The sequence below is a fragment of the Rhinatrema bivittatum genome, chromosome 3 (genome assembly GCF_901001135.1).
Source record: "Rhinatrema bivittatum chromosome 3, aRhiBiv1.1, whole genome shotgun sequence".
NCBI lineage: Eukaryota > Metazoa > Chordata > Amphibia > Gymnophiona > Rhinatrematidae > Rhinatrema > Rhinatrema bivittatum.
The window spans coordinates 57,095,139-57,123,079 of record NC_042617.1 but is presented as its reverse complement, the minus strand read 5'-3'; the positions used below and the strand labels follow the sequence as shown (position 1 = coordinate 57,123,079).

At 45.2% G+C, this 27,941-nt stretch overlaps 1 protein-coding gene across 5 annotated transcripts in view; it reads left to right on the top strand.

Moving 5' to 3' along the window:
- Positions 1-27,941, top strand: part of HHAT (hedgehog acyltransferase) — a 598,180-nt gene that overhangs the window by 16,798 nt on the left and 553,441 nt on the right. For 4 of the 5 annotated variants that reach the window (XR_003855353.1, XM_029593286.1, XM_029593285.1 and 1 more), the window contains 3 exons: positions 3,158-3,320; positions 13,309-13,376; positions 26,506-26,619. Coding sequence is in view for 4 of the 5 variants with exons in the window: in XM_029593286.1 (XP_029449146.1) it covers positions 3,230-3,320; positions 13,309-13,376; positions 26,506-26,619 (273 nt within the window). In the remaining variant the exon portion in view is untranslated. Of the gene's footprint in view, positions 1-3,157; positions 3,321-13,308; positions 13,377-25,204; positions 25,304-26,505; positions 26,620-27,941 lie in introns of those variants that run through there. The other variant, XM_029593287.1, reaches the window with a different exon arrangement.

The window sequence follows — 27,941 nt, the reverse complement described above, 5'->3', positions numbered from 1 at the left end:
CACGGGTGTCTATTTATTTGAGGTGGTTTAAGAGATTTGGTGATGGATGGGCAGGATAGATCTGCGACCTTGTTTGTTATCTCAAGCCAAGAGTTGATAGCTGATGAGGCGTCTGTGAGGTCCAGTCGGTCGAGTTCTTTGGTGAGCACTTTATTAAGACTGTCTATGGAACAAGGTTTCCTGTAGTGAATAGTGGTTGCTGGGTAGAGAAGACGGGGTTGGTCTTTGATTTTAAGTTCAGCAGAGATGAAGTAATGGTCTGACCATGGGACCGGGACACAAGTAGGGTTGGTGGCCGACGTTATGCCATTGTTGAGAAAGATCAGGTCTAGCGTGTGACCCGCTTTGTGCGTGGGATCTTTAATAATCTGGTTGAAGCCAAGGTGATTTAGTGCTGTAAGAAGGATGTCACAATTGTGGGTTAAACGAGTGCTGTTTACATGTAGGTTAAAGTCACCCATCAGTATAGCTGGTTTGTCCTGTTTGAAGTGTTTGGTAGTGAATTCAATTAATGGTGAGGGGTCAGTATCTAAGGTCCCTGGAGGAGAGTATACTAGGGCTATTTGTAAATGGTCCGAGTTGAAAAAGGCAATTTCAGTATTGTTTATTGTAGTGGAAAGTTGCGGTGAGAGCCCTAGGCTCTTTTTGGAGGCAAGCAGGATCCCTCCACCTTTTTTTTTGATTCTGGGGATAGAGTGTAAGTCATACAGGTGGTTGGGGAGCTGGTTCAATAGAACTGAGTCAGTGGGTTTCAGCCATGTTTCTGTAACGGCACAAATGTCAGGGTTGTTGTCAGTCAGGTGATCGTTGAGAAGGTGGAGTTTTTTTGTGATCGATTGTGCGTTGAACAATGTGAGTGTAAATAGGGTTAGTCCTAGTGTTTGGGAGATAGGAGAGATCATGATTGGAATCAATCTCTGTTGCCGGATGCCTAGAATCCTGGGTTTGTTGGGTGAGAGTTTGTGATTGTAAGGGATTGTAGGTATAGAGAAAGGGGGCATGATGAGGTGCTGGTGATTGGTATTGAATCCTTGTGTGAGTTTAGTGGATGAGGTAGGTATTGTAATGCCTGGTTAGTGACGAATTGGGAGCCTTGAAAGGGTTAAGGTGGATGATGGTTGAATCTTGATCGATTTGATCCTGTCTGGAGTGTTTAGAATTGTCTGTCTCGAGGTTGTTAGATGGGGATTAGTAGGGTGGTATGTTTGAAGAAAGATGGATGAGTGCCTGTTTGATGAAGGAAGGGTGCCGTGGCTGCAGGATGAAGGTTGAATGAGTGGCTGCCGGATGAAGGAAGAATTGAAAGGCTTGTTTGGAGAACGTTGGATGTGAGGCTGTTTGAAGAAGGACGGATGAGTGATTGTAGGGTGCAGCTGCTGCTGGATGACTAGTGGTTAAGTGGTTGCTTGATGAAGAAGAAAGGGTGGCTTCTGGATGGAGATGAATGAGTGGTTGCAGGATGAGGAAGGATGAGTGGCTTCTAGATGGGGATGAATGCGTGGCTTCTGGATGACTGTGAATTAGTGGCTTCAGGGGCGGTGCAATACTTGCTTGTAACGGCTTGTAATTGCTTGAAACGGCTCAGTGTTGTGCGAGCGGGCTCCGACCGCTCTCCATTCCCTTCCTCCACTCACCCCACCCAGGCACAGTCCTTTCTCTCTTCCTCCAATTCTTTCTCTATAGCCCTCTCATGCTTCTCTTTCCCGGCCTGCCTTACTCTCTCATCACCCTTCTCTGACTGCCCTCCCCTAGACCTTTTACTCTTCTCCTCTATAACCCTACCCTTGTTGCTGCTTCAAGACACCATTTCCTTCGACCACCTTTTGACTGTATGATGTTGCGAAAGCCACTTCTGCTTTGTCTGATTCACCACTGGCCCATAACCGTTATTTTGTAGGATAAGTATTGAAAGAGGCAGGAATTTTATTTAAATTGTTTACTAAATTTTTGTTTTGCTCCTTGTAGAGAAGATCAGGATTGACAAATTTTTTGATTTGCTCCTCGTAGAGAAGATCTCTCATATGCCCGTCTGGCAACCATTTTTCTATCACCCCTTCTCCCTTTCTTCCTCCCTGCTGTTCCTGAAGCTTGAACATGCCAGCTAAATACTTCTGTCCATGTCTGGCATGCTATTCAAAAGCCTTGGCACCTATCTGGTGATTCCCAAAGAATAGCTTAAAGAAATGTCCAGTACAAAACATTTAAAGTTTTTATAACGTGTAATGCAATTCCCCTGAATAATCATGTCATGAATAATCACAATCCTGGATAAAAAGACTCGTAGGCCTGGGGTTCCCCTTCTAGGCACCCAGGCGATGGGGTCGAAATAGACCCCAGGGGGATTTTTGCACTTTGGGAGCAGGGAGGTTTTTGGGCTGCATGGCCCTTTAGGGCCATGCAGCCCAAAAACCTCCCTGCTTTAGGAAGCATCCCAGGGACATGAGAATGCGCATTAGTTACAGTCCTGATTTTCTGATAAGATAAACAGCTAGTTTATTATTTTTTTTGTGCCAAGCTGCATTATTTACTGCTTTGCATGTATTTGGAAATGTTATGCATGCAAAGCAGCTAATTTCAATAGGGGGTGGATTTTTGATACCAATATCATGCAATATGTATGTAATTTAGGCCCCTAAAGTTTGCTGTTCTGAATATCAGGCTCTTTAATATTCCTTGAGAAAGAAAGAAATATGTCAGAGAATGAAATTGTGGGTATCTGATCCACTGGCTGGCCCAAGATTGCACATGTGCTGGATGCTGCAGGAAACCATTGTCTGTACCTCACAGCCAGAGGACTACAGCTGCAATAGTTGGCCTGGATCTATGGGGAAATAAAATGGGCAGGAACCCAGAGCAGCAGTGAATGAAGCTCAGAAGTTATTAGTTCCATTAAGGCCGACTCTGACTGAACCAGAAGCTCAATGTGTAGGAAGAAATTGACAGGTGAATTAAACAGAAAGGCAGGAGCCAGATTAAATAAAATTCTCCTGTTCTTAAATTACTCCTGTAAATGTTTTATGAATCCATTGTCACTGTATCATTGTTTCAGTGTAGCTAGAGGTTAGAAGTATATACTACATTATTAATCTAAATAAACTATATAACTTATAAACATGTGTATATACTAATTCTGCTATATTTGTTTTTCTTTCTTTAGAGATCGTCACAGTGTTGAGAAGCATGTGATTCAACCTAGCAGAACTCGGATCTACCTGACCTGCAGGTGGCCATGTTGCTAGAATGGGAAATGCTAATTTATTTGCTTCTTTCATTTGGTTTCTACTTGTACTCTTTTTATGAAGTTTACATAGTCTCTAGAGGTACGTCTGCATGAAAAATATTTATTTTGCATTATTTCTTTTCTTTGAGGTTTAAGGAAATCAAAGCTTTTAGAAGCATTATATATACAGTCATCAATTCTACGTGCTGTTGATGGGTTTTTTTTTCTAGTAAACTTCTGTGTATGAGTCTTCTAAGATTTTGCTGTACTCTTTGTCCTACATAAACTGACTTCTTAAGGGGATGTCCCAATCAAGCAGATTGATCTCCCTCTGGTAAGAGTCGTGCTGACTCAACTCCTATAACTCACTGGATTCAGGATACTCCATTTTCCTTTCCTGTCGTAGAATCTCTATTAATTTACCCACCACTGAGATAAGACTAACTGGCCTGTAGTTACCAGGCTCATCTATTTTGACTTTAAAGCAGGGGAACAGCATTGACCATTCTCCAGTTCTTTTGTGAATCTTTGTTCACTATTAGTCTGAAATCATTAGCTAATTCAATAAATGCCACAGAAACAATTCTGAGGTGGCAATGGTAGTACATATTGATATTAACTAATAAACAGGGTCATTTATCAAATCGTGTTATGACATTTTCGCATGCGTTATGGCATTTTCGCATGCGAAAAACGCCTTAATGCATGCGAAAATGCCTTAATGCATGCGATAAGCACCATAACGCATGATGTGATGCAAATTTTTAAAAGGGGAGTGGATTGGGAGGAGTCGGGGTGGGGGGCGGGATTTCTGAAAAAGTGGGCTGTCTTCGCAAATTGCGAAGCCATAACGCATGATATCGCACAGTTTTAACGCTGAAAATAACTTCAACTTTTTCAATTGCGTTAAGCTGTGCGATATTGTGTGTTCTGCCCATAATGCAATTTGCATTTTTTTCACAAAGTTTTGGGCATTTTTAGGCTGGAGAAGGGCCTGGGTGGGGGGGGGGGGAGAGAGAGAGAGAGCTATAGAGAGCCTCTGGGGTTGGCACCATAGTAAGTAGCTATTTATGCTACTATAGGAGGCCCACCTAGTAACTCGAGGTGAGATTTAGGTAGTAGTGTAGGGGTTAGGGGTTACTTTTACGTGCAGAGTGAGATGTACAAACATAACAGTACCCTCTTATGAAGATTTGATGTCCTTTGGCGTGAGGAAACCCACAGAAAGATGAGATTTGTACAATGTTCTCTCAACCTAGCTTGATGTTACCCAGGTAGATAGTCCATCAAGCTAGGTTGAGAGAACATTGTACAAATCTCATCGGTCCCTGTACGTACCAGGATCAGTCCAGACTGCTGGGATATGCCTCCCTTCCAGCAGATGGAGTCAGAGAAAGCTGAAAAGCACCCCCCATATAACCTGGTGTGCCTCCTGCGATCCGTCAGTATTTCTCTGAGTCCAGCAGATTGAGAGAGCATAACCTGCGGTCCTGATCTTATCTAATTTCCTGGGATGTTTCTTCTGACAGGTTTGATTTATGGGGAATTCCTTTGACTAGATCAACTTAAAAACAAACCAGGAAGAATAGATATTAAATAATAATAAAATACTGATTTGGTAGTTGATCTCTGCAAATCTTTTCAGGCTTGTCAGAAGAGCAGCTAGCTGCAGGCAGGCGAGGTAGGGCATTGCCCTACAGCCGTTTACCTGGAGACTTGTACCTTGACCCGGTGAGCTGTGGGGGAGAATTTACCGGTGGGCCGGATACTCTCCCCCTTATGTGATAACTCAGAATTAATCTTCCTCAGAGAAGTAACATTCCTCTGGTGAGTCTTTAGCCTGGTTGCTCAGGGAGGATTGTTCCCCTGTTTTGTGGGCTGATCAAAAAAACCCCAAAATAACATAGTCAAGGTTTATTTTAAAAGCGCACCTGTTTCTCTCAGCCCTAGCTTGCCACGATCTCCCGGGCCTCCGGAGGGGGTGGAGTGTTCACCCAGCTGCTTCGCACGCTTTTCTTATGCTGCGTGGGTCCGTTTGTGGAGCTTGTGGAGAGCCGGATCCCCGGTGACTGGCCCACCGCATCATGCGTTCTCCGCGAAGGCTTCTGCTGCCGGTATATCCCCGGGGGCGAGGGGCCTTCGCAACGACCGATTTCGAGCCGCGGGTCAGCCTTGCTGCGACCGCGCGGATCTCGAGGCGAGCAGTCAGCTCGGAGGCAGAGGCCTGGCCCACCCCGGATCGGTGCGGGAGCGGCAGCCATCTAGCCTCCATCGGACGTCGATGCTGATTTAGCTGAGGAGGGAGAAGATCTCCCTCCTCTCTCCCCGCCGGCATTAAGCCCACAACGACCGCGCAAATTGCAACCAGACTCGGCTCCTCCCCCGAATTTGCCCCCGGGGGGGCCCTTAAAAAGGCAACACCCGTTTTCCTCACAATTTGTTTTACTTCTACATAAGGCTTATGTAGAAGCTGAAGCCTACTTGGAATCCCAGTCTCCTATTCAGGCTAAGCTTTTTAAAGCTGCTGCGGATCAGGGGAGGTCTGGACCTCGGCCTCCCCGCTCTGTCCTGGGGATGGGCTACCCGCTCCTCTTCCACCTGCAGATCTGGTGCCTCAGGACCCCTCCACCCTAGATGTGAGCGATGATGTAGACAGTGCCGCTCTGGTGGAGGGGGATGATCCACAGGTGCTCCGCTTGTTCCGCAAGGAGGAACTGGACCCGTTGATTTCACATGTGCTTCAGGAACTGGAGATTCCAGTCTCTTAAGCTGTGATGGATTCTTCACCAGGGGATTCGGTCTTATCAGGACTTCGAGCCCCGCCTCAAACTTTTCCTTTCTATCCGAAACTTTTCCAGCTTGTTGTCCGGGAATGGAATATACCTGAAGCTTCCTTGTGGGTTAGCAGAGCTATGGAAAAACTTTATCCACTCCCTAATGAGTCTCTGGACCTTCTTAAAATTCCTAAAGTAGACTCGGCAGTCACGGCCATAGCCAAACATACAACTATTCCTGTAACGGGAGGAACAGTGCTCAAGGACCTCCAGGATAGGAAGTTGGAAGTTTTGCTTAAGCGGATTTTTGAAGTGTCCGCTCTGGGATTGCGGGCCGCCATATGTAGCAGCCTTATGCAGAGGGCTACTCTCTGTTCGGTTCAACAAATGTTTACAGCCCAGGACCTTCCCCCAGGGGAGGCTGAGCAGGTGAATTGCATGGAATCAGTGGTGGCCTATACGGCAGATGCTTTGTATGATCTTCTCCGTACCTCTGCCCGCATTATATCTTCGGCGGTTTCCACAAGGCGGCTGCTATGGCTCCGTAACTGGTCGGCGGATGCCTCTTCTAAGTCTCAGCTGGGTTCCTTTCCTTTCCGGGGCAAACTTTTATTTGGAGATTAGCTCAAACAGCTCATTAGGGCCTTGGGAGATAACAAGGTTTACAAGCTCCCGGAAGACAAGCCCAGATCAGTTCGCTCACCCGGCACCTTTAGGGGCCGTTTTCGAGGGTAGCGCCGTTTCTGATCCGGCAGGGGTTCTTCTTCTTATGCCCCCCGGCAGACGTCAACTAGGTCACAAGCATGGGCGCATTCCTTTCGTGGCAGGCAGCCTCAGCACACTGGATCCTCTCATGCCTTCGCCCCCAACAAAACTCCCCAATGAAGGGGCGCCGACCCATTTCTCAGTTCCGGAGATTGGGGGGCGGCTCTCCTGGTTTCACGCGGAATGGGTCAAGATTACCTCAGACCAGTGGATTCTAGATATTATAAATCATGGTTACGCTTTGGATTTTGCCCGACCCCTTCGTGATCTGTTCCTAGTATCTCCCTGTGGGTCTCAGACGAAGCAACAAGTGGTTCTTCAAACACTGTCTCGGTTGAAGGCTTTGGGGGCCATTGTCTCGGTTCCCACAGCCAAACGTCGGACCGGTCGCTACTCCATTTACTTCATGGTTCCCAAGAAGGAGGGCTCGTTCCGGACCGATCTTGGATCTGAAACAGGTCAACAGGGCGTTGCGTGTCCCTCGGTTTCGCATGGAGACATTGTGATCTGTCATTGCAGCAGTCCACAAAGGCGAATGTTTGGCTTCTTTGGATCTGACAGAATAGGAATCCTCCACATAGGAATCCTAGAACACCATCAGAGGTTCCTGCAGTTCATGATCATGGGACAGCATTACCAGTTTCGTGCCCTACCCTTCGGGCTGGCAGCGGCTCCCTGGGTTATCACCAAGGTGATGGTGGTAGTGGCAGCGAGCCTTCGGCGGGAAGGGATATTGGTACATTCCTACCTGGACGACTGGCTCAATCGAGTGAAATCGGAAGACTTTTGCAAGGTAGCAGTACAGTCTGTTTTGCGTCGACTACATTCCCTAGGCTGGGTCGTCAATCATGCCAAGAGCCAACTGGTTCCATCCCAGGTGTTGGAATTACTAGGAGCATGTTTCGACACCAGGGTGGACAAGGTTTCCCTGCTTCTGGTGAGGATGGAGCGGCTGTCTCAGGTGCGGTGCCTGTTGGCTCTTCCCTCACCCGAGATGTGGGACTATTTGCAGGTTCTTGGTTTTATGGCATCTACCCTGGAGTTGGTTCCTTGGGCTTTTGCACATATGAGGCCTTTGCAGAGGGCGCTGCTTTCTCGTTGGGACCAAAAGTTGGAAGAGTTCCACCTGCCCTTACCGCTGCTGGAACCGGCCAGGACCAGTCTGGATTGTTGGTTGATCCCGGATCACTTGCTTCATGGTGTGGACCTGGAGAATCCTCAATGGATAATCGTGACGATGGATGCCAGCCTGACCGGTTGGGGGTGGTCTGTCAGTCATGATCAGCGCAGGGCCTTTGGGCGCCGCCGCAGACCAAATGGTCCATCAATCACTTGGAGACCAGGGCAGTTTGCCTAGCGCTGTGCCAATTTCTTCCGCTTGTCCACCACCAGGCGGTACGGGTCCTAACCGACAATGCGACCAGCGTGGCTTACATAAACCGGCAAGGAGGTACGAAGAGTCGACCAGTAGCCTCCGAAGCGGACATGTTAATGGCTTGGGCAGAATGCAATCTGTCCCGCATAGCAGCATCTCACATAGCCTGGGTCGACAATGTTCAGGCGGACTTCCTCAGCTGTCAGCGACTAGATCCCGGAGAGTGGGAGCTGTCCAAGGAGGCGATGCGGCTTGTAACAAGCCGGTGGGGGATCCCCCGACTAGACTTAGTGGCTTGTTTCTTCAGTCGCAGAAGGGAGCACGGATCGGACGGGGTGGATACCCTGGTTCTTCCTTGGCCTCCAGACATTCTCCTTTACTTGTTTCCTCCTTGGCCATTGGTGGGAAATGTTTTAAGGCGAGTAGAATCCCACCAGGGGCCGGTTGTTCTGGTGGCCCCGGAGTGGCCACGAAGGCCATGGTTCACAGATCTGATCAACCTGGCAGTGGACGGTCCCTTGCGCCTCGGTCATCTACCAAACCTACTCCGGCAGGGCCCAGTATTTTTCGATCAGGCCGATCGCTTCTGTCTAGCGGCTTGGCTTGGCTTATGAGAGGCGATAATTAAGAAGGAAGGGCTACTCGGAGGCGGTTATTACCATTCTTCTCCGTGCTTGAAAAACTTCTACATCTTTCACCTACGTTCGGGTATGGAAGGTGTTTGATTCTTAGTGCCGTGGGTTGAGTGTGTCCCCGCGGCAGGCCACTCTTGTTCACATTCTTGCCTTCTTGCAGGACGGCTTAAAGAAAGGTTTGGCGTACAGCTCGCTCTGGGTTCAGGTAGCGGGCTTGGGCTGTTTTCGAGGTAAGGTTGATGGTACTTCCATTGCTGCTCACCCGGATGTGGCAAGATTCTTGAAGGGTGCCAAACTCTTAAAGCCACCGGTGCGTGCTGTCTGCCCATCCTGGAGTTTAAATTTGGTTCTCCGTGGCCTTTGCGGTTCTCCTTTTGAGCCTTTGAAGCGGGCTACGTTGAAGGATTTAATGCTTAAGACTGTGTTTCTCGTGGCTATCTGTTCGGTTAGACTGGTTTCGGAGCTTCAAGCATTGTCCTGTAGAGAGCTTTTTCTACGTATCTCTGATTCTGGGGTTTCTCTTTGGACAGTGCCTTCCTTCCTGCCAAAGGTAGTATCGACCTTTCATGTCAACCAGTCAGTTGAGTTACTGGCATTCTCTGATGAGGATAGGAATTCTCCTCAGGCTCAGGATCTGAAGAGATTGGATGTCCGCAGAGTACTCTTGCGGTACTTGGAAATAACTATTCCTTTTAGATTGTCTGATCATCTTTTTGTCTTGTGGAGCGGCTCTAAGAAAGGGACTAAGGCTTCTAAGACTACTATTGCCCGCTGGTTGAAAGACGCTATTGCTTCGACTTACATATGTCACGGGCGACCAGTCCCGGATGGGCTTAAGGTGCATTCTCTTAGGTCACAAGCAGCGTCCTGGGCAGAAAGCCAATGTGTCTCGCCACAAGAGATTTGCCGGGCGGCCACTTGGAAATCCTTGCACACGTTTGCTAAACAACTGTTTGGATGTGTAGGATCTGAAGATGGATTCTTTAGGCAGCAGTGTGCTTTGAGCGGGACTCTCCAGGTCCCACCCCTTTTAGGGTAGCTTGGGTACATCCCAGCAGTCTGGACTGATCCTGGTACGTACAGGGAAAGGAAAATCAGTTCTTACCTGTTAATTTTCGTTCCTGTAGTACCAAGGATCAGTCCAGCCTCCCGCCCATAGGCAGGAGAGTCCGCTCAGCTACTTGTATTTTCTCTTGGCAGATTTTTCGAAGACTACAAACCTATGCGACATAGTTCTTTTTGTCACAAGTTATAGTTTTTAAGAGGTTAATATTTGACTTGATATAGTCATCGGTTATTAAAAAAAATAAAATAAAAAATTTACATTCATTCTGCTTTGAGGGATCGCAGGTGGCACACCAGGTTATATGGGGGGGTGCTTTTCAGCTTTTCTCTGACTCTATCTGCTGGAAGGGAGGCATAACCCAGCAGTCTGAACTGATCCTTGGTACTACAGGAATGAAAATTAACAGGTAAGAACTAATTTTGCTTTGTGAGGGTTTCCTCACTCTGAAGGACATCAAATCTTCGGAAGAGTGCACTGTTCTGTTTGTACGTCTCACTCTGCATGTAAAAGTGGCCTCTGACCCCTACATTACTACCTATACCTCACCTTGAGTTACTCCTATGCATAGTGCACATTGCGATAATTAGGAAATTACCATAAAACATACCCCTTTTTTCTACCGCATGTGATATTTACAGCAATTTGATAAATCTAGGCCAAAGACTGAACTGAAGCTGATAAAGTAACAAGATGTGCTAGGATTTTAATTTAGCAAAATATTTATACGATGCTGTTCACTCCATAAGGCCAGGAAGTGTTGCGTACCAAGTTCTAAAAATACAATGCATATTTTTAATATGTTCACAGCAGAAATTAAGAGTTTTTAAAATATTTCCTGACTATATGGGAAATCTGTTTATAATAAAAACAATGTTGATTCCTTTGTACACTATTATTCAATACCTCTGTAACCATGTTGCAATAAATTCTGCATTTGTAGACAAGTCATTAAGTTATAATTTCTATGTCACTAGGCATTTTAATAGCTTATTGTAACTTTCCCACCATTCACAGCTCTCAGATGAGTTGTCTCTTTAGCAGTGTCCTCTCAATAGTTCAGATAGTTTGATACTCAACTGTGAACTACAGTACTTTGGCCTAGATTCATCAAATTGCAATGTGTCCTCCCTCTCCTCCTCTATCGGGGAGAGGGAGGCCTTCATCTGTTGGGGGTGCCGGGGGGAGGAGGACCACTGTCCCACGCATATTTTTAACTTTATTTTTAGTTTTGGCCATGGGTTGTTTTTTTTTTAATATTATTATTTTTTCCCCTTCCGCTTTAAATGTACGGCGGGAGCTTTGGGACCCGTGTTAGGGTCCAGGGCCTCCGCCGCACATCTAACATATGCCAGGGAGGTATAGTTATTTTATTGCAGCTGACCACCTTCTCAGTCGGCCGTGATAAAATATTATTTTATTTATTTATTTATTTATTTATTTATTTATTTATTTAAAAAGTCTTCTATACCGATGTTAGTCAAAACATCACCTCAGTTTACATGGAACAAAAGCAACGGAAATTACAAGTAACAGGGGAAGGGTAAGGGGTACAAAAAACCATAAGGAGAGCAGATAAGCATAGGAACAAACAACAAGTGAACTATAATGTCATAAGAACAAGGTCATAGTCAAATTCAGGTCATGATCCATCACAATTCAATATTCATCAAGGGTGTTGGGGAAAGGCTTGTTTGAATAGCCAGGTTTTGAGCTGGGCTCTGAATTTGGTGATGCAAGGTTCAAGTCTGAGGTGTGTTGGGAGTGAGTTCCAGTGCATAGGTCCAGCAATGGAGAGTGCCCGATCCCTTGTAGCTGTGAGGTGTGCTTTCTTTAGGGGATGGCACATGGAGGGACCCTTTGTTAGTGGTCCTTGTCGGACGATTTGAGCAGGCAAATTGGAGGGGATCTGCCAGCCAGTTGGAGTGATGGGAATATAAGACTTTATGTATAATGGTCAGGGAGTTAAAGAGGATGCAGGAGGGAATAGGGAGCCAGTGTAGGTCCTTCAGTATAGGGGAAATATGGTCGTATTTGTGAGCGTTGGAGAGGGTTCTGGCTACAGTGTTCTGTAGCATTTGGAGGGGCTTTAAGGAGGAGTAGAGTAGGCCAAGAAAGAGGGAGTTACAGTAATCCATCTTGGATGCCAGTGTAGCCTGGACGACAGTGCGGAAGTCACTAGCGTGAAGGAGAGGTTTCAGGTTTTTTAAGACTTTAAGTTTGAAGAAACCCTCTTTGAGTATGGCACTGATATGTTTTTTGAAGTTCAGTTGTTGGTCGATTAGGACCCCCAGGTTCCTTGCGCAGGGCTGTGCATGAGGAATCTTGATAGTCAATTGAGAGTGCGGGATTGGTAGGGGGGTGATGGGATATGAGGAGGAGTTCAGTTTTGGCAGTGTTTAGAGCAAGGTGGAGGTTGGTAAGTAAGGAGTTGATGGCAGCAAGATGGTTTCCCCAGGATTCAAGGGTGTCAGATAGGGAGCCTTGAATGGGTATGATTATTTGCACATCATCAGCGTAGAGAAAGAATTTGAGGCCAAGTTCTGATAAGAGTTTGCACAAGGGGGTGAGGTAAATGTTAAAGAGGGTAGAAGAGAGGGAGGAGCCTTGGGGGACTCCTTGGGCGAGGGCGTAGTGGGAGGACTCAGCATTGCCTATTTTCACGGTGAATTTCCTATTGTCGAGGTAGGATGAGAACCACTTAAGGGCTGTGCCGGAAAGGCCAATGTTGGTTAGGCAGGCAAGGAGGTGGGTGTGATTTAAGGTGTCAAAAGCTGCTGAAATGTCCAGTAGAACAAGAAGGTAGCTGTGACCTTGATCCATTCCCCATAGAACTGCCTAGTAGTGACCTTCTTTGCATGCATTTGCATTATTCATGCATGCAAATTGCATGCAAAAATGGTCATTGTAATAGGGGAGGACATCTGGGTGGGGATGTGCTAATGATCATGTAGAGCGTGCAATATACGCGTATTAGAGCCTATATGGCGCCATAAGGCTCTAACGCATTTTGATAAATAGCCCGGTTTGTGTTTACTGAATCTCTGCCAAAAACAGTACCAGTCATTGCTTCCTGTGGGTCATAGCTTTAATTTTGCTGTTTTCTTTTATTCCCTCCTTGTTTAATTAGTGATCCACATTAAATAAATGCACCTTTTGAATAATAAACAAAGTTGTAAGAAGGTGTACCCACACAAATTACTATTTGTGTGGGTACACACAATTATTGCATAATTCTTTTAAGTATAGCGGAAAATGGGAGCACCATAAGAGAGGTTATTATTGGGTGAATTCTATCCTTTGAAGATGATTTGAATTGCACAAAACAGAATTCTAACTTTTATTCTCTTCTGTGCAGCCCTCCCTTCACCCGCGAGAACACAGATGGCTGCCTTCTTTCAGCTTCCATTTCTGTTTCTGCTTTTTCAAATGCTTTGTTTCTTCTTACCTGTTAATGGAGTTGTTATTCTTCACAGAATATGAAGAGGAACTTGACAGAGAATTTGAGCTGGAAAAGGATCCTCTTTTCTGGGGATTTAAAAAAGTAAGTTTAATGAACGTCAATTGTTTATTTATTTATTTAGTTAGTTTTCTATACCGGTATTCGTAAAACATCATATCGATTTACACAGAAAACAGGTACAATAAAATCCATCAGTATAAAATATGCATTTATTTACTTAGTTTTCTATAACGGTATTCGAAAAACATCATGTTTATTTGTTCTCCAGACCATAAAAGTTTGGGCCCTCATTGGTTGATGTCTGAATCCAATTCCCCTTTTCCCCCTGCCAATGAAGCAGAGAGCAATGTTGGAGTTGCATCAACAGTGTCAAGGCTTTTGGTTACGGATAGTAACCACTGATATGGGCTCCAGCAATTGTTGCAGATCTTAGTATCATCCACAAATAGACAAACTTCACCTTCTGTCCCTTTCACAATGTTGCTCACAAAGATATTGAACAGAACCTGTCCCAATACCGATCCCCTGTGGTATTCCGCTTAACACAGCTCTTTCTTCAGAGTAGGCTCCATTTACCATTACATGATGTCTCCTATCAGTTAACCAGTTTGTAATCCATGCCACTATCTTGGCACCCATTACAAGCTTCTCATTTTGTTCACGAGTCTCCTATGTGGTACTGTATCAAAAACTTTACTAAAATCCAAATAAATCACATTGAGCGCTCTTCCCTGATCCAATTCTCTAGTCACCCAATCAAAAAAATCAATCAGATTTGTCTGACAGGACCTTACCCTGATGAATCCAAGCTGTCTCGGGTCGAGCATCCTACTGGATTGTAGATAGTTCACTATCTTTTCCTTCAGCAGAGTCTCAATTAGTTTTCCCACCACTGAGGTGAGGCAAACTGACCTGTAGTTTCCTTTCTCCTCTCTGCTTCCACTTTTGTGAAGTGGGATACCACCACTCTTCTCCAGTCTCACACTCCCATTTCCAGGGATCTATTGAACAAGTCTTTCAGCGGATCCGCCAGAACATCTCTGAGCTCCCTTAGTATCCTGGTTGTACCTCATCCAGCCCCATGGCCTTGTCCACTTTCAGTTTTCCTAGCTCTTCCCAAACCATACCATTTGATGATCACGGGTGCTCAGGTGAGCACCCACCTGGACATTTGAGACTTTATCTCTATTAATGAGCACTAGTTTGAGTATAAATCCCTCCCTTGTGGGTTCCATTACCATTTGTTTGAACAAAGTCCCTTACAGGTCATCCACTATCTCTCTCCTTCTGATAGATTCCACAGAAAGGATTGTCCAGTCTACATCCAGCAAATTCAAATCTCCAACAAGCAACACTTCTCCCTTCTTTCCCACCTTTAGGATATCTTCAACCAGATCTTTGACTAGTTCTTCTGTTTGAGTTGGAGGCATGTAGACCACACTAGTAAAAATAGAAGCACCATCTTCTTTTTTTAAGGCTGTCCATAATGCTTCTTCTCTACCCCGCATTCCTTGTAGTTCATTTGCTTGGATATTGTTTTTGACATAAAGTATTAGGGAGCGCTAAGAGAGTGGTCCCATTTCCAAGGGGATTGTGTGCCCTTGGACCTCGGCCCGACCCCAGAAGACTCCAAGGCAGAACCGAGGCTGGTGAGACATGTCCGAGCCTGGGCTAAGACCAGGAAGCCAAGCCCCTGCCGACCTGCACAGCCTGAATGAGGCCAACCATGCAAGGTTGGTCTCTGAGTGGTCCTCCAACTACTCCAACCCTTTCGGACCTGCCGCTGAGAACGGCAAAGGCGGCTGGCTGGATAGGAGGCGAGGGCAGACGAAGGCTCTGGAACATGAAGTCTCAGACAAGGAACTTGGAGACGTGAAGGCACAGACAAGAAGCTTGGGACGTGAAGACTCAGGATCGAGGTTCAGGAACAAGGTCAAGTACTGGGTTGAGGCTGTAATGCAGCGCGCCCTACACAGCCTACCACATGGCGGACCTACGGGACTGGTCACAGACCACGCTTGAGTGCGAGGCAGACTCCAGGCGAATATGTGGAAGATGAAGCCGGAACATGGCGAAGATTCAGTAGAAGCCTGCACCAAGGCACGTCCTACACAGCCGCCCATGGCTGGTCACGGACCACGCTGAAATGGAACAGGTTCAGTCAGAGTCTTAGGCATGGACAGAGCAGCCAGAAGGGAATCTGAGGGCTGGAATGAGCCCCAGGGAACAGGACCAAGATGGGACTTGGCTACAGGGAAAGATGTCTCTCTGGAGGTTTGTGCTGCAGATGAGGAGGCAGGCCTGTGCCACAAGGTGGTGCACCAGGAAAGGTGGACGAGGCACCAAGGGTTCAGGACATCAAAGTAGGAACATCACGGAACATCAGGAACGGATCATGGAACATCAGGAACAAGACGAAGGACATCCAGAAGAAACCAGGAACATAGAACAACAACGACGGATCCCACGAAGAACAGGCAAATGCCAGCAGGAGCGAAGACGAAAAGTCCTTGGGAGGAGTAACCCCATAGAGACTAACTCCTTGCGAAGGCAAGGACAGAGTGAAAGCTGGGCCCTTATATAGGGCTGAAGATGAGAAGATGCCCAGGAAGGAGTTCAGGTGGGGCCTGGGGCATATCTGGCCGCGGGCCCTTTAAATCACTGAAGGAGTTGCGGCCCGCGTCTTAGGAGCAGGAACAGGAAGTAGTGCAGGACCATGGCCAGCAGCCATGCTGCAGGACACCGACACAGGAGCGAAGAGAAAGCTGGGCCTCAGGGTAGGCCCCGAATTTAGCGGCGTCCCTGTCGCTGAAGGGAGGAGTTCAGAGACGGCCTCGTAAGTACAGGAAGAGGGCCGGGTTGAAGCGGCTTCCAAGCCACGGGAAAGACCCTGGCTTCTGCGGCCTTTGGGCCGCGATGGAGATGACGTCGGCGGCAACTCCGAGCCACGAAGGAGGCCAAAGTCCGCGGCTCCCTGCCATGAAGGTAAACACCTGCTCACGGCTGGGTCTGCGAGCAGAAGTGTAACATAAGGAGCTACTCCTCCCCCTTTTCTGTCCTCTCTTTCCTTCCTTATCAAGTTATAGCCAGGGATGGTCGTATCCCAATCATGAGATTCAGTGAACCAGGTCTCAGTAAAAGCAACTTTATCCAAGTTCGCTTCCACCACTAAGGCCTGTGGGTCTGGGATTTTATTGCCCAGATTACGAGCATTTGTGGTCATAGCTTTCCAACCTTTCTCCTCCCTAGGATTGCTGCTCTTCCTTGTCATCTTTTCTGCTATTTTGAGTTCATTGATTTTGTTGTTCTCTTCTCCTAATTCCTGATCTAGTGAACTGCAGCAATCAAAGTTCTGTGGAAGAAATCTCTTAGCTGAGGTACTTTGGGAAAATCCTTGGGGAAATATCCCTTTAGAAAATGTTCTGGGATAATGTCCACAGACGGCAGAATTCAGAGTCCTTTTCTCTGTTCAGAACCTCATTGCATATTCAGTTCCATTGGATCCAACGTTGATCTGATTGGATGCATACCATCTATGTAGACAGGATTGGTGAAATGCAACTGACATCATCTGCGTCCATTGCAAATGATTATTCTCATCAATGGACATGTACTGAACAATACCCATTTTATAGCTGTTCTCTTGGATGGATACAAAGTTTTCACCAAGGACAAGTGCACAGTTTTCTCAAGGTTATCCTCATATACTGTGAAGTGCTGACAAATGTCTGATATGGAAGAGCAATCACAGTTTATTTTCCTCTGTGTGAATCATAGTTTCATATGAAGTTTCAAGATCATCTCGTGGCTGAAGTCTCTATCTTTGTGTTGCTTGGCCTGCACTTTTTGGTTCAGTCTGTGTGCATGGTTGCAGGCCTCAGTTCAATGATATACATCCTGGTTTAGGGTCAGTGGCATTTACCTTACAGATCTATCATGTACATCCTCAGCATTTTCCATATTTCACTTCTGTTCACTCTTGAACACACAGACCAAGTAATACAGTGCCATCTTGTGACTGCCTGAGTAGGTCAAAGTTCCCATTCAAGCTTCTTCCGGTCCTGCTCTTTAACCAGTTTCTAGATATTGCTGTAAGAGGTGAACTTGATTTGCCTTAAGGACTGTGAGTACTATTTCATGCTCACCCTTGGGCCAGGGCAAAATGAAAAAGCTGACAGTCAAACTCATACTCTGACTTTTAGTCTTCAAATTCCCCCCCAACTGGTCTGGTTTTCAGGATATTCATATTCATTACAGATAGTTTGAAAACAAGAATGGCTAGGAGTACTTGAGGACAAGATTGAGAATCACTAATGTAATCACAGGTTATCAGGCTGGACCTTTTATTTTTCTCAACATACCTCTCTTTGCTTATCAGATGTGTGTGTGTGTGTGTGTTTATACATATCTATACATGTTTGAAAATTTATGGAGACTGAGAAGCATGCCTGTACAAGTTGGTCTTTAAGCCCCTTTGTGAAAATTGACTCCTGTATATTTTATTGCATTTTTTGCTTCTCAACAGACCATTTATTTCTGGACAAAAAGTGATTGATTTCTCTGCAGATTCCTCAGTTGATTATCATATTTAAAAGAATATGAAACATATCTTGATCTTGAAAAATGTCTGTGTTTGGTGATCTAGAGCAGTGGTTCTCAACCTTTTTTCTGTTGGGACACACCTGACAGATGGTTCTCACATGCATGATACACTGACCCATGATCGTCACGGGGTTAGATGTAAAAGTACAGTTTGCATCCACGGGAACCCCCCTGACCCACAATAATGGATGTAAAGCAGAATTATGACATTCCCCATACAACTCACCCTACAAAAAAGATATTCTGGTTCTGGTGTCATCTCAGTAACAGCAACTCAAACTCCTTCTACTTCCAGGCTCAATAGCCCTACTTATGAAAAGATAGTAGTTTACCACTAATGCATGTCCTCTTGAGAAAACACAACAAATAAGACTGATACAAACACTTACATGTTAGTAAAATATCTCATCTCGGTAACAGACACAGAACCGACCTAACATACTCCCAGGATCTGTAGTAATGCACATAAACTAATCCGCACACAGTTACACCTGTATTATGGAATACACTCAAACAGGAGCAACCCTATCTATGAAAAGGCAACACTACAAATATTAAATCAGGTCCTAAACACCAATACACCTCCTATTAGGAAAACAGAACAAGCCAAGCTGCTATAGATCCCCACATAGAAATAATTGTAAAACTATATTAATAAGCAGAATAAATGTTTCAAAACAGCTATGAATAGAATAACATCCAACAATTAAAAATTCATAAAAACTATTAAACATTCTCCAAACACCAATAAAATATTTTAAAAAAGCAGACATCACATAATATTAAATTACGTCCATGCTTTCTCACATACCCAGATTTCTCACTTCCATGCTTTTTCTCTCTCTCACACACACACATCAGTCACCTCCCTGACTAATGTCTCACACTCTCACATACACATCAGTCATCTCCCTGAGCAGTCACTTTCATTGTCTCTCACATATACACACACATCAGCTCTCTGACCAGTTTCTCTCACACACATGCTCTCAATCACACACAGGCTGGCTGGATGGCTGCTTCTTTCTCTTTCTCTCACTCACTTCTCTCCCCCCCCCTCAGCACAAATGGACAAATGGTAGCTGTAGCAGCCTCCTCTTCCAGCCCCCGCAGGCCAAGAAAGAAGAATCCCATCGGCCGCTGGAGGCTCATGCTGCTGTCTCCTTTCCCGATTACCGGCTGCTTCGATTGCTCGGGGCTGCTGCTGCTGCTGCTATTTTTCCACGTGGCACGGCTCTTTCTCCTTCTCGCGCACCGCGAATCACTTCCTGTTCCGGGTCACGGGAGGGGGGGGGGGGGTGCAGGCGCGGGAAGAAGAAAAGGCCAGCCGCAGGTGCCACTGCTTCTTCTACCACCGCTGCTGTTCCCACTTGGCTTGAACATACTGATAGCCCAGTGGCAACGGCAGCAGGGAAGGAAGAGCAGCGGGAGAGACCGGGAGCACGCGACACACCTGCCAGTGCTTGGCAACACACTGGTGTGTCGCGACACACCAGTTGAGAAGCGCTGATCTAGAGAAACAAGCAGTCGCTGGGATGAGAACCAAACAGAAGGCTTTATTGAATATTCTATTTTGAATGAATTGGTAGCAAAGGCAAGTTACATTCAGGTACAGAGGGGAAAGGGGAACATACCTACTGCACCTGAATGTAACTTGTCTTGAGCTAGTATTGAGAAGGTGTGAGCCAAATACAAATAAATAAATATAAAAGTGTGAGGGTCTGTGTGTGTATTTATATATGCATGCACAGGGATCAGCAATGCATGTGCTTTTTCCTGGGGACAGGCAGGGCTGGGGTTAAGATTTTGGTACCCAAAGGCAGAGAGCCATGGCTATGCTCCTTTGAAGCTGTGCCAGCACATGGCCTGAATGCAAGCATGTGGGCCTATTACATATTTGATAACTTCAAAATTTGGTACCCTAGGCAGTTGCTTATATTGCCTATGCCTAAATCTGGGCCTGGATACAGAGGAAGCATTTCTGGGGTGTTAGTTGAGGGTTGGGGAAGAAAATAATGGAGGCAATTTTCAAAAGGACTTACTTTTGTAATATTCACTCCAAGGAGCTGAATATTCAGAAGATTTTATGCGTGTAAATGGACTTTTGAAAATTGGTATGATATATGGGAGGATTATGGCTATATATTTTAATGTTTGGTTTTATAGTATTCATTTATATGTGCCTATGTTTTTGTTAATTGATTATGTGTGTATTTTGGTTTCTCACTGAGGAATTATTGATAGATGGATTATATATACCTAGGTCCATATTGAAATGCCCTTTAGACAGAAAACTCAAAAGTTATCTGTATAATTGGCAAAACGGACATATTCCGCCACTTATCCAGCTAAATTATAGCCGGATAAAAGAGGGGTGTTCCAGGTAAGGATTGCATTATCCAGCTACCTTAGCCGAATATTGCATATATCTGGCTAGGGTAGGTGGATAACTTTAGGCCTGCTTCACAGCAGGCCTAACGTTATCTGCCCTTGTGTGGCTGGATAACTTTCTACTTAACCGGGTGTCTTTAAAAGATCTCTGGGTAAGTAGGGCTGTCAGAGAAAAAAACAAAATAGAACTCTCTGGGACAGTTTTCTGTGCCGGGCTCCACCTAATGATGTCACCCATATGTGAGGTCTAACATCCTGCTGTCCTAGGAGAACACCTGTTACAGGTAAGCAACTCTGTTTTGTTCCAGGCTGCCCCTCTTAGGTTAAATATAAAATGCCAACAAAAATACTGTTGTGCCTGTTAGCACTTGTTGTTGTTGTTTTCCCATTTTTTGGTAGGGGCAGCCTGTAGCTAGAGATTCCTCGCTTGTCCTTGGAGAAAATAGAGTTGTTTACCTGTAACAAGTGTTTTGGCGCACCGAGACACAACCCAGGGGCGGTTCCGGAGGGCACGGCCACGCCCCCGGACCGCCCCTGGCCGAAACCACGCCCCCGGGCCCGCCCCCGACACGCCCCCGTCAAAAAACCCCGGGACTTACGCGAGTCCCGGGCCTCTGCGCACGCCGGCAGGCCTATGGAAAATAGGCGCGCCGGCGTGCAAGGCCCTGCTTGCGTAAATCTGGGCGGATTTACGCGAGCGGGGCTTTTAAAATCCGCCCCTATGTGTACAACTGTGCACACGATTAAAAATTCCAGTGTATCTTTGCTCATGCGCCAATATGCATATGTATAGATGCCCGCACACTCATTTTAAAATTACCATCATACTTTTAAAATCAAAAGTATGTGCAAAAATCCAAACTCTGCCGCCTCAGAATGCCTATCTTTTGTGCACATACTGGGCCGCATTTTAAAAGGGTTACGTGCGCTGGGCCTAAAGCCCTGGGGGCTTTACAAAAGGAGTGGGGCGGGGTGGGGCAGTCCAGGGGCAGAGCGGGGCCGGAGGCCTCCGACACAGCAGCCATTGCTGCTGTGTCGGAGGATCGCGTGCCGGCAGTCTGCTGGCACGCACAACTTGCGCCTGCCCAGAGGCTGGCACAAAAGGTAAGACAAAGGACAGGGTGGGGGTTAGAGTAGGGCTGAGGGGGGAAAGGTTAGGGGAAGGGGTGGGAAGATCAGGTTTGGGGGAAGGGAACGGGGGAAGGCAGCATGGCTTGGTGTGCACAAGGTGCATAATTGTGCACCCCCTTGCGCGCGCCGACCCCCGATTTTATAACATATGCGCGGGCATTGTTTTATTAATAAATAATCTTTCCAAGGCATCAGTCTTGTTTTTTTATTTTCCTCACATCCGTGGCTATTCTAGACTAATTACCGCTCTGTTTTTTGGTTCCTTCAAAATGCAGTTGGCCATCCTTTAGGCAATTTCATAGCCAGAGCATGCAAGACATACCTTAAATCTAAAGTCATTATGTGGGATTTATCTCCCTCTATGTTAACACAATCAGATTTGTTATAAATCGAGTCATGTAGAATACATAACAGGCTACAAGATAGAAAATATGTGGCTTTTCTGCCTGCCAAATAAATTTAGAGATTAAAGAATCCAGAACGATAAGGTTTCTTTTCAATAATTGCAGTGGTAAGTTTTGCAAAACATAGAGTCATCTAGGGAATATCATCATTTTATAAAGGTTTATCCTTCCCACCAAAGAAAGAGGAAACCCCTTCCATATATGGAATTTATCTTTAGAATATTCCAGCAGTTTGTCTACATTGAGACTATAAAGGTCAGCAGGATTAGTGGACAAAAATAAGGCCAAGTATTTAAAGAGCCCATCTACCCATTTCAGTGAGAAATTATTCCCCCGTCTTGCTGGCAATGAAGAGGGATAAGATAAAGCTTCAGACTTATGCATATTCAATTTAAGTTTCGAGAGCACGCCAAATTGTGAAAAGAGATCTATTAAAGCCACTAGGGTGGGTACTGGAGTTGTGAGAAATATTAAAATGTCGTCAGCAAAAGCTGCATATTTGAAGTTTTAACTACCTAGTTGGACCCCGTGTATGGAAGCAGCCACCTGTATGTTATGTAAAAATGATTCTAAAAACAACAAAAACAATAATTGGGATAAGGGGCAGCCCTCCCTAGTTCCTTTTTCTATAGAAAAGCTATCTGACTTGGATTGGTTGGCAACCACATACGCCTGAAGATTAGAATAGAGCAGATTTACAGCAGTTTGAAACAAGCCCTCCAAACCAATCTTTGCCATGACTGTGAATAAATAATCCCATTCCACCCTATCGACACTTTTTCAGCGTCAAAACTGATGACCAAAAAGGGCTCCTGGTTTTGTCGGAAATGGGTCATTGCTGTCATCACCAAACAGACATTTGTGAGGGCATATCTACCCCATACAAATCCCACTTGCCCTGAGCTAATTAGTTTAGGTAATAAAACCTATCTGCCCAGATCTTAGCTAGCAATTTTTGATCAAAATTCAAGAGAGATATGGGCCTATATGAGGCCGGTAAGGTAGGATCCTTGCCTTTTTTAGGGATAATTACAATCTGGGCCATATTATCTCCCTTGGGATAAGACCCCTTCTCCAGTAGGGCTTGAAAAACATTTCTAAGTAGTTTGGGAAGCAGATCACTCAAAACTTTGTAAAATTCTCCGCTAATGTCATCAGGCCCTGGGGTCTGTTTCATCCATATACTTAACATCTACAGGGAATTTTGTTAGAGATAACAAATCTATTGCAGATGTCTTGATGATGATCTGGAGAAAGGGAAAGAATGTTGCTGGAGCCGCATGGGCAGGAAGGAGGAGGAGCATCGGTGTGTGCAGAAGAGTAATGTTTGTAGCAGGGCCTCTGCGGATCCCACCTTGTGGCAGCCCGAGAAGAGGAGGCCCTGTAGCAGGGCCGCTGCACATCCCATCTTGGGTGGGGCCCGAGAAGATCAGGGCCACTGTAGAGCCCATCCTGCGGCGACCTGCGAAAAGGAGGTCCAGAGGTGAGAGAGAGGCTGAGGCCCTGTAGAGTGTGTGTGTGTGAGAGTCAGTTGAGAGATGTGTGTGGGAATGAGACTGAATGTTTGGAGAGACAGCATGTGAGAGCCTCTCTGTATGTGTGTGAGACAGCATGTGAGAGCTTGTGTGTTTGTGAGACAGCATATGAGAGTGAGAGAGCCTGTGTGCTTGTGTGAGAGAGACAGCATGTGAAAGAAATGGTGTATATTTATGTATGAGAGAGCATTTGAGAGTGAGAGCTGTGTGTGTGAGACAGCAGTGATGTGAGAGCCTGTGCCTGTGTGTGTATGTGTGATAGAGAGAGACAGTGTGTGAGAATGAGAGCCTGAGTGTGCGTTTGAGGGAAGAAGAGAAGGCAGCAGGTGGATAGAGAAGAAACAGAAAAAAAAGAGATCCTGTTAAAGGAATTGGCAAAAGACCAAGAAAGAGAAGATGGAAAAAAAAACCCACCTATGATCAGCTAATTAGAAAACTAAGATCAGACAGCAAAGATAAAAAATAAATCATTTTTGAATTGTTAGTGATTGGTATATGTTGTTTTTGGGAATGTGCAAGAATAGCACTTTCTCATGATGTACGAGATCAGCATGGAGGAACTGGAAGTCCCGCAAACGTTTAGTACCACAGGGCCTGTACAGAGGAGGCGGCAGAATGGGCTTCAATGCCAGTAGTAGCAATTGGTGCCTCTCCAATAGCCATGCGGCAGCAGTGACAGCTTCTTGTGATTTCCAGTTCAGTTTTTGTCTGCGCGTTTGTATTTCTGCTTTATGGTTGCCCTATTCATTATTTGGTGAGGGTCTGTTTATGTTCTACATGTGTGACTGAGGTGAGGCATTCTCCTAATAGGAAGTGTATTAGTGTCTTAGGGCTTTTGGAGGGTGAAGTCCATCACTAACACACATTACAATAGGCCTAATACCATATGGGTTCCAAGTGATTTCTGGTTGTCATCACAGCAGTGCATGTAAATATAATGTAAGTGATATTTTACCTCAGAATACTGTACTTTGCTATTTTTCATGTAAAATATAAATGCATAACTCTTAACTGTGTGTGTGGAATGGGGCGGGGGGCATTGTGCAAGGCTATAAGGTTCGCCTAGGGCACCTAATAGCTTTGCACCAGCCATGGGTTCAGGGGGGAGGGGAGATGGTGTCAGTTTTTAAAGTTTGCATCACTGGAGGTAGATGGGTGTTTTTTTGGTGGTCCTGGGACAGAGAATGAATGAACGGGGGGGGGGGGGGGGGGGGGCAGCACAGTAATTGTTCGCACAGAGTAGCAGAAAAGCTAGTACCAGCCCTGCTCCATCATTCCCCCATGGCTATCCCCTGTCATTCACTCCTTCCCTTCCTCCCCCTCCCGATACCTTAACTCACCTGCTGCTTGCAGGACAACGACAGGAGTTGAAGCTGCTCAGATGCATCCTCCCTTTTTCCCCCGCGGAGTCCCATTTTCACGCTTTGAACCAATCAGGCCCTGGCAGGGGATGAGGGAGGATGCATCTGAACAGCCGCAGCTCCAGTCGTTCTGCTAGCAGCGGGCAAGTTCAGTGATTGAGAGGGGGAGGGAGGGAAGGAGGGAACGAGCGGGGATAACCATGGGGGAGGGAGGGAAGGAGTGAATGACCAGGGATAGTAGTCAGAAAATTAATGGGGGGGGGGGGGAGGAGGAAACTAGCATTGACCCATGGATAAGGTGACCCTATTTTTTAAGATTAATTTTAACACTTAAATTTATCGATTTATACCCGAGTATATAAGGTAGTGATGAGATGCTTGCCTGACTCCCTAGCTATATATTTAGCTATGATATAGTCTGAAGAGGATCTTGAGGCAATACCCGTGCAGGAAATCCCACACATGCTCAGTAGAGCTCAAAGCTCTACTAGCTTAGAGAGACAAGTCCGTTCGATGCCACAGGATGATGTCACCCATAGATCATGGCTAATTCATCCCAATATCTTTGGAAAACACCGTTTATGGTAAGCATACTCGCTCTTGTCTTCATGTATGTCTTAATCACTGTTATGGTTTATACACTCTAATTTGAAATGGCAAGATATTGATTGCTGCTCACTATGGGGTGAATTACATGTGTAAAAATTAGCATATATATGTACAATAGTAGCCTGTTCTCACATTATAAAAGTCAAAAGTAAGCACATACGTTTGGTTTCATGCATATATGTATTATCTGGTGTTCCAGGGCGGGGCCAACATTTACACACGTAAGTTACTATTTTATAAGAGACTTACGTACGTACTTTTGGCAACTTAGGCCTGGATTTTCTAAGGTCGTAGACCTTAGAAAATCCAGCGGTAACGGGGGCGCGGGGGGCGGGCCTACGAAAGCCGGCAGCCATTGCACCACTGCTGTGTGCTGGCTGCCGGCTTTCGCACCAAATAACTACACCATAAAAGGTGTAGTTATTCGGCGCGAAACTGGCGGTGATAAGGGTCCTTACCTTTCACCGCCAGTGATGTCTGCGCAGCGTTGGCCCCGGTGCCACCCCGACTCCTTCTCTTCTGGGGCCGACTCCGCCCCCATTTAGTGATCGCGTATGATTGCTTTTGAAAATGACCCCCTTACTTGTATTGTTTTTTATCTGCTAATTATCTTGTGTAATTGATATCAGATTTGTTTAATGTGTATTATTGTCTGGGTGGGAGGTCTGGGAGAACTGGGGAGAATTCAGGCTGAAGAACCAGAAGGGTATCGATGACTTGGAAAAGGAACAGGCAAACTGGTGGAGTAATTGGAAAACTGATAATTTCAATTAAACGTACATGTTTTAAAATATACTGACTTCTGCACATAAATCGGGTTTATCACAAACAGGTCCTACTCTATTTTCACACACAAAATATATGTACATATATTTTTTAAATTGTTAGGGAAAGTATGCACGTTTTGAAGCATTGAAATATTCGCTTTCAGTGCATTGCATTTATTTGCATGTAAGCATACATACGTGCGTATATTGCAGGGTAGAATTGCACATATTTTATTAAACATTTGTGTCTGATAGGTATGGATTATAAAATACTGTCATAGATCTCTGCTCATATATGGGGCTCTGCAGAGTTGTTTGAAAGTTATCCTCCAGTTTTTAGTTTTAAATATTAATTATTGTTATGTTCTAGGGGTTTTTAGTTTAATAAATTCATTATTGCCATGTTCTAGGACACCACTGACTTTGAGTGGAGCTTTTGGATGGAATGGGGAAAGTGGCCCTTACTGTGGCTTCTGATTGGACATGTAGTGGTATCACAGATGACCAGAGCCTTCACGGGAAAGGTATGATTGCATCATTTCACAGTTACAGTTTTTAAAATTTGAATAATGTGTTTACATTGAGACCTGAAGCTCCCTAAGGAGATGGATTAAATGAAATTCCATAAGGATGTAAAGAATTTGGCTAACTGTGCAGATCTTTGGATAGTGTAGTTGGGTTTGCCTATCCAGATTGCTGTTTGACCAAAAGTACATAGGACTGGGTTTATTGTGAGTGTTGGATGGTAATAAACTATGAGGGTATTTTATAGGTAGTATTAATTATGCTATGTTGAATAATTTACTTTGTATTTTATTGTAAATGTGTTGAAGATTTTTATGGTATTGTGAGATATCAAATATAAATAAATACGAATATATGTATATATTACATGAACAATATGGCTACATAGTCCTGTTTCAGTAGAATTTTATTTATTTATTCTTCTTATTATTTATTTATTAAGCTCTTGTATACCATCGTTCAGACTGGCCATCACAACGGTTTCCATGTATAAAACATAAATAATAATAAAAGTAAAATAAAGAGCAATTATTCATAAAAGTAAGGTAAATAAGCGGAAATAAAATACAATAGGCAAATAAATACAAGTAAAATAAAGCATACAAATATTAAAACAATTAAAAGGAATGGATTTTCTCTCTCAGTTGTTGAATAATTAAGTGCCTTATGTTAGGTATAGTATATAAAATAGCTCTTAGTCATTCCCTATAAAACATATAACTAAAATGCAGTAGATGTCTCACTATCAGTCGTTGAAAAAATTAAAAATTAAGTTCATGTTATGTACAGTATATAAAATACATGTTGTACCTCTCCCTCTCATGTTAAAATGAAGTCTGGGGGTGGGGGGGAGGAGTAAAGATGGCAGTCTGAATGCCAACCTTGCTTCTGCTCCACTGTTTTTCGTGGATTATTTCCTGTATTCTATATTTGGAGCCCAGTAAGAGCCCCTTATGCCTTCAAAACGGAAAGGGAAAGTTTGGCTTTATCCCTCGGAGCCTTTACCAGCCTCGGGGCAGTTAATTATTGAGCAATGCTTGGCACCCATGTCGGATTCTGGGGCTCTTGTTCCTGTTGCTAGGGTGAGTGTAGGAGAGCTTATCTGGCCTTGGAAGAGACATCTTTGAGCCCTCTTGATGATCATTTGCTGCTTGCTGCACAAAGCTCCGTGGCTGAACCCTCGACAATGTATCCTGATGAGAACATTCTGTCAGCCGAGAGAGAGGGAGATTTGGCGACTGGTAGCCCTGCTCAGATACCTTTGGCGGCATCAGGAGGTTTCTCTGGAGCGTCTGGCCTTGGCATGGCTTTCTCTGTGTCC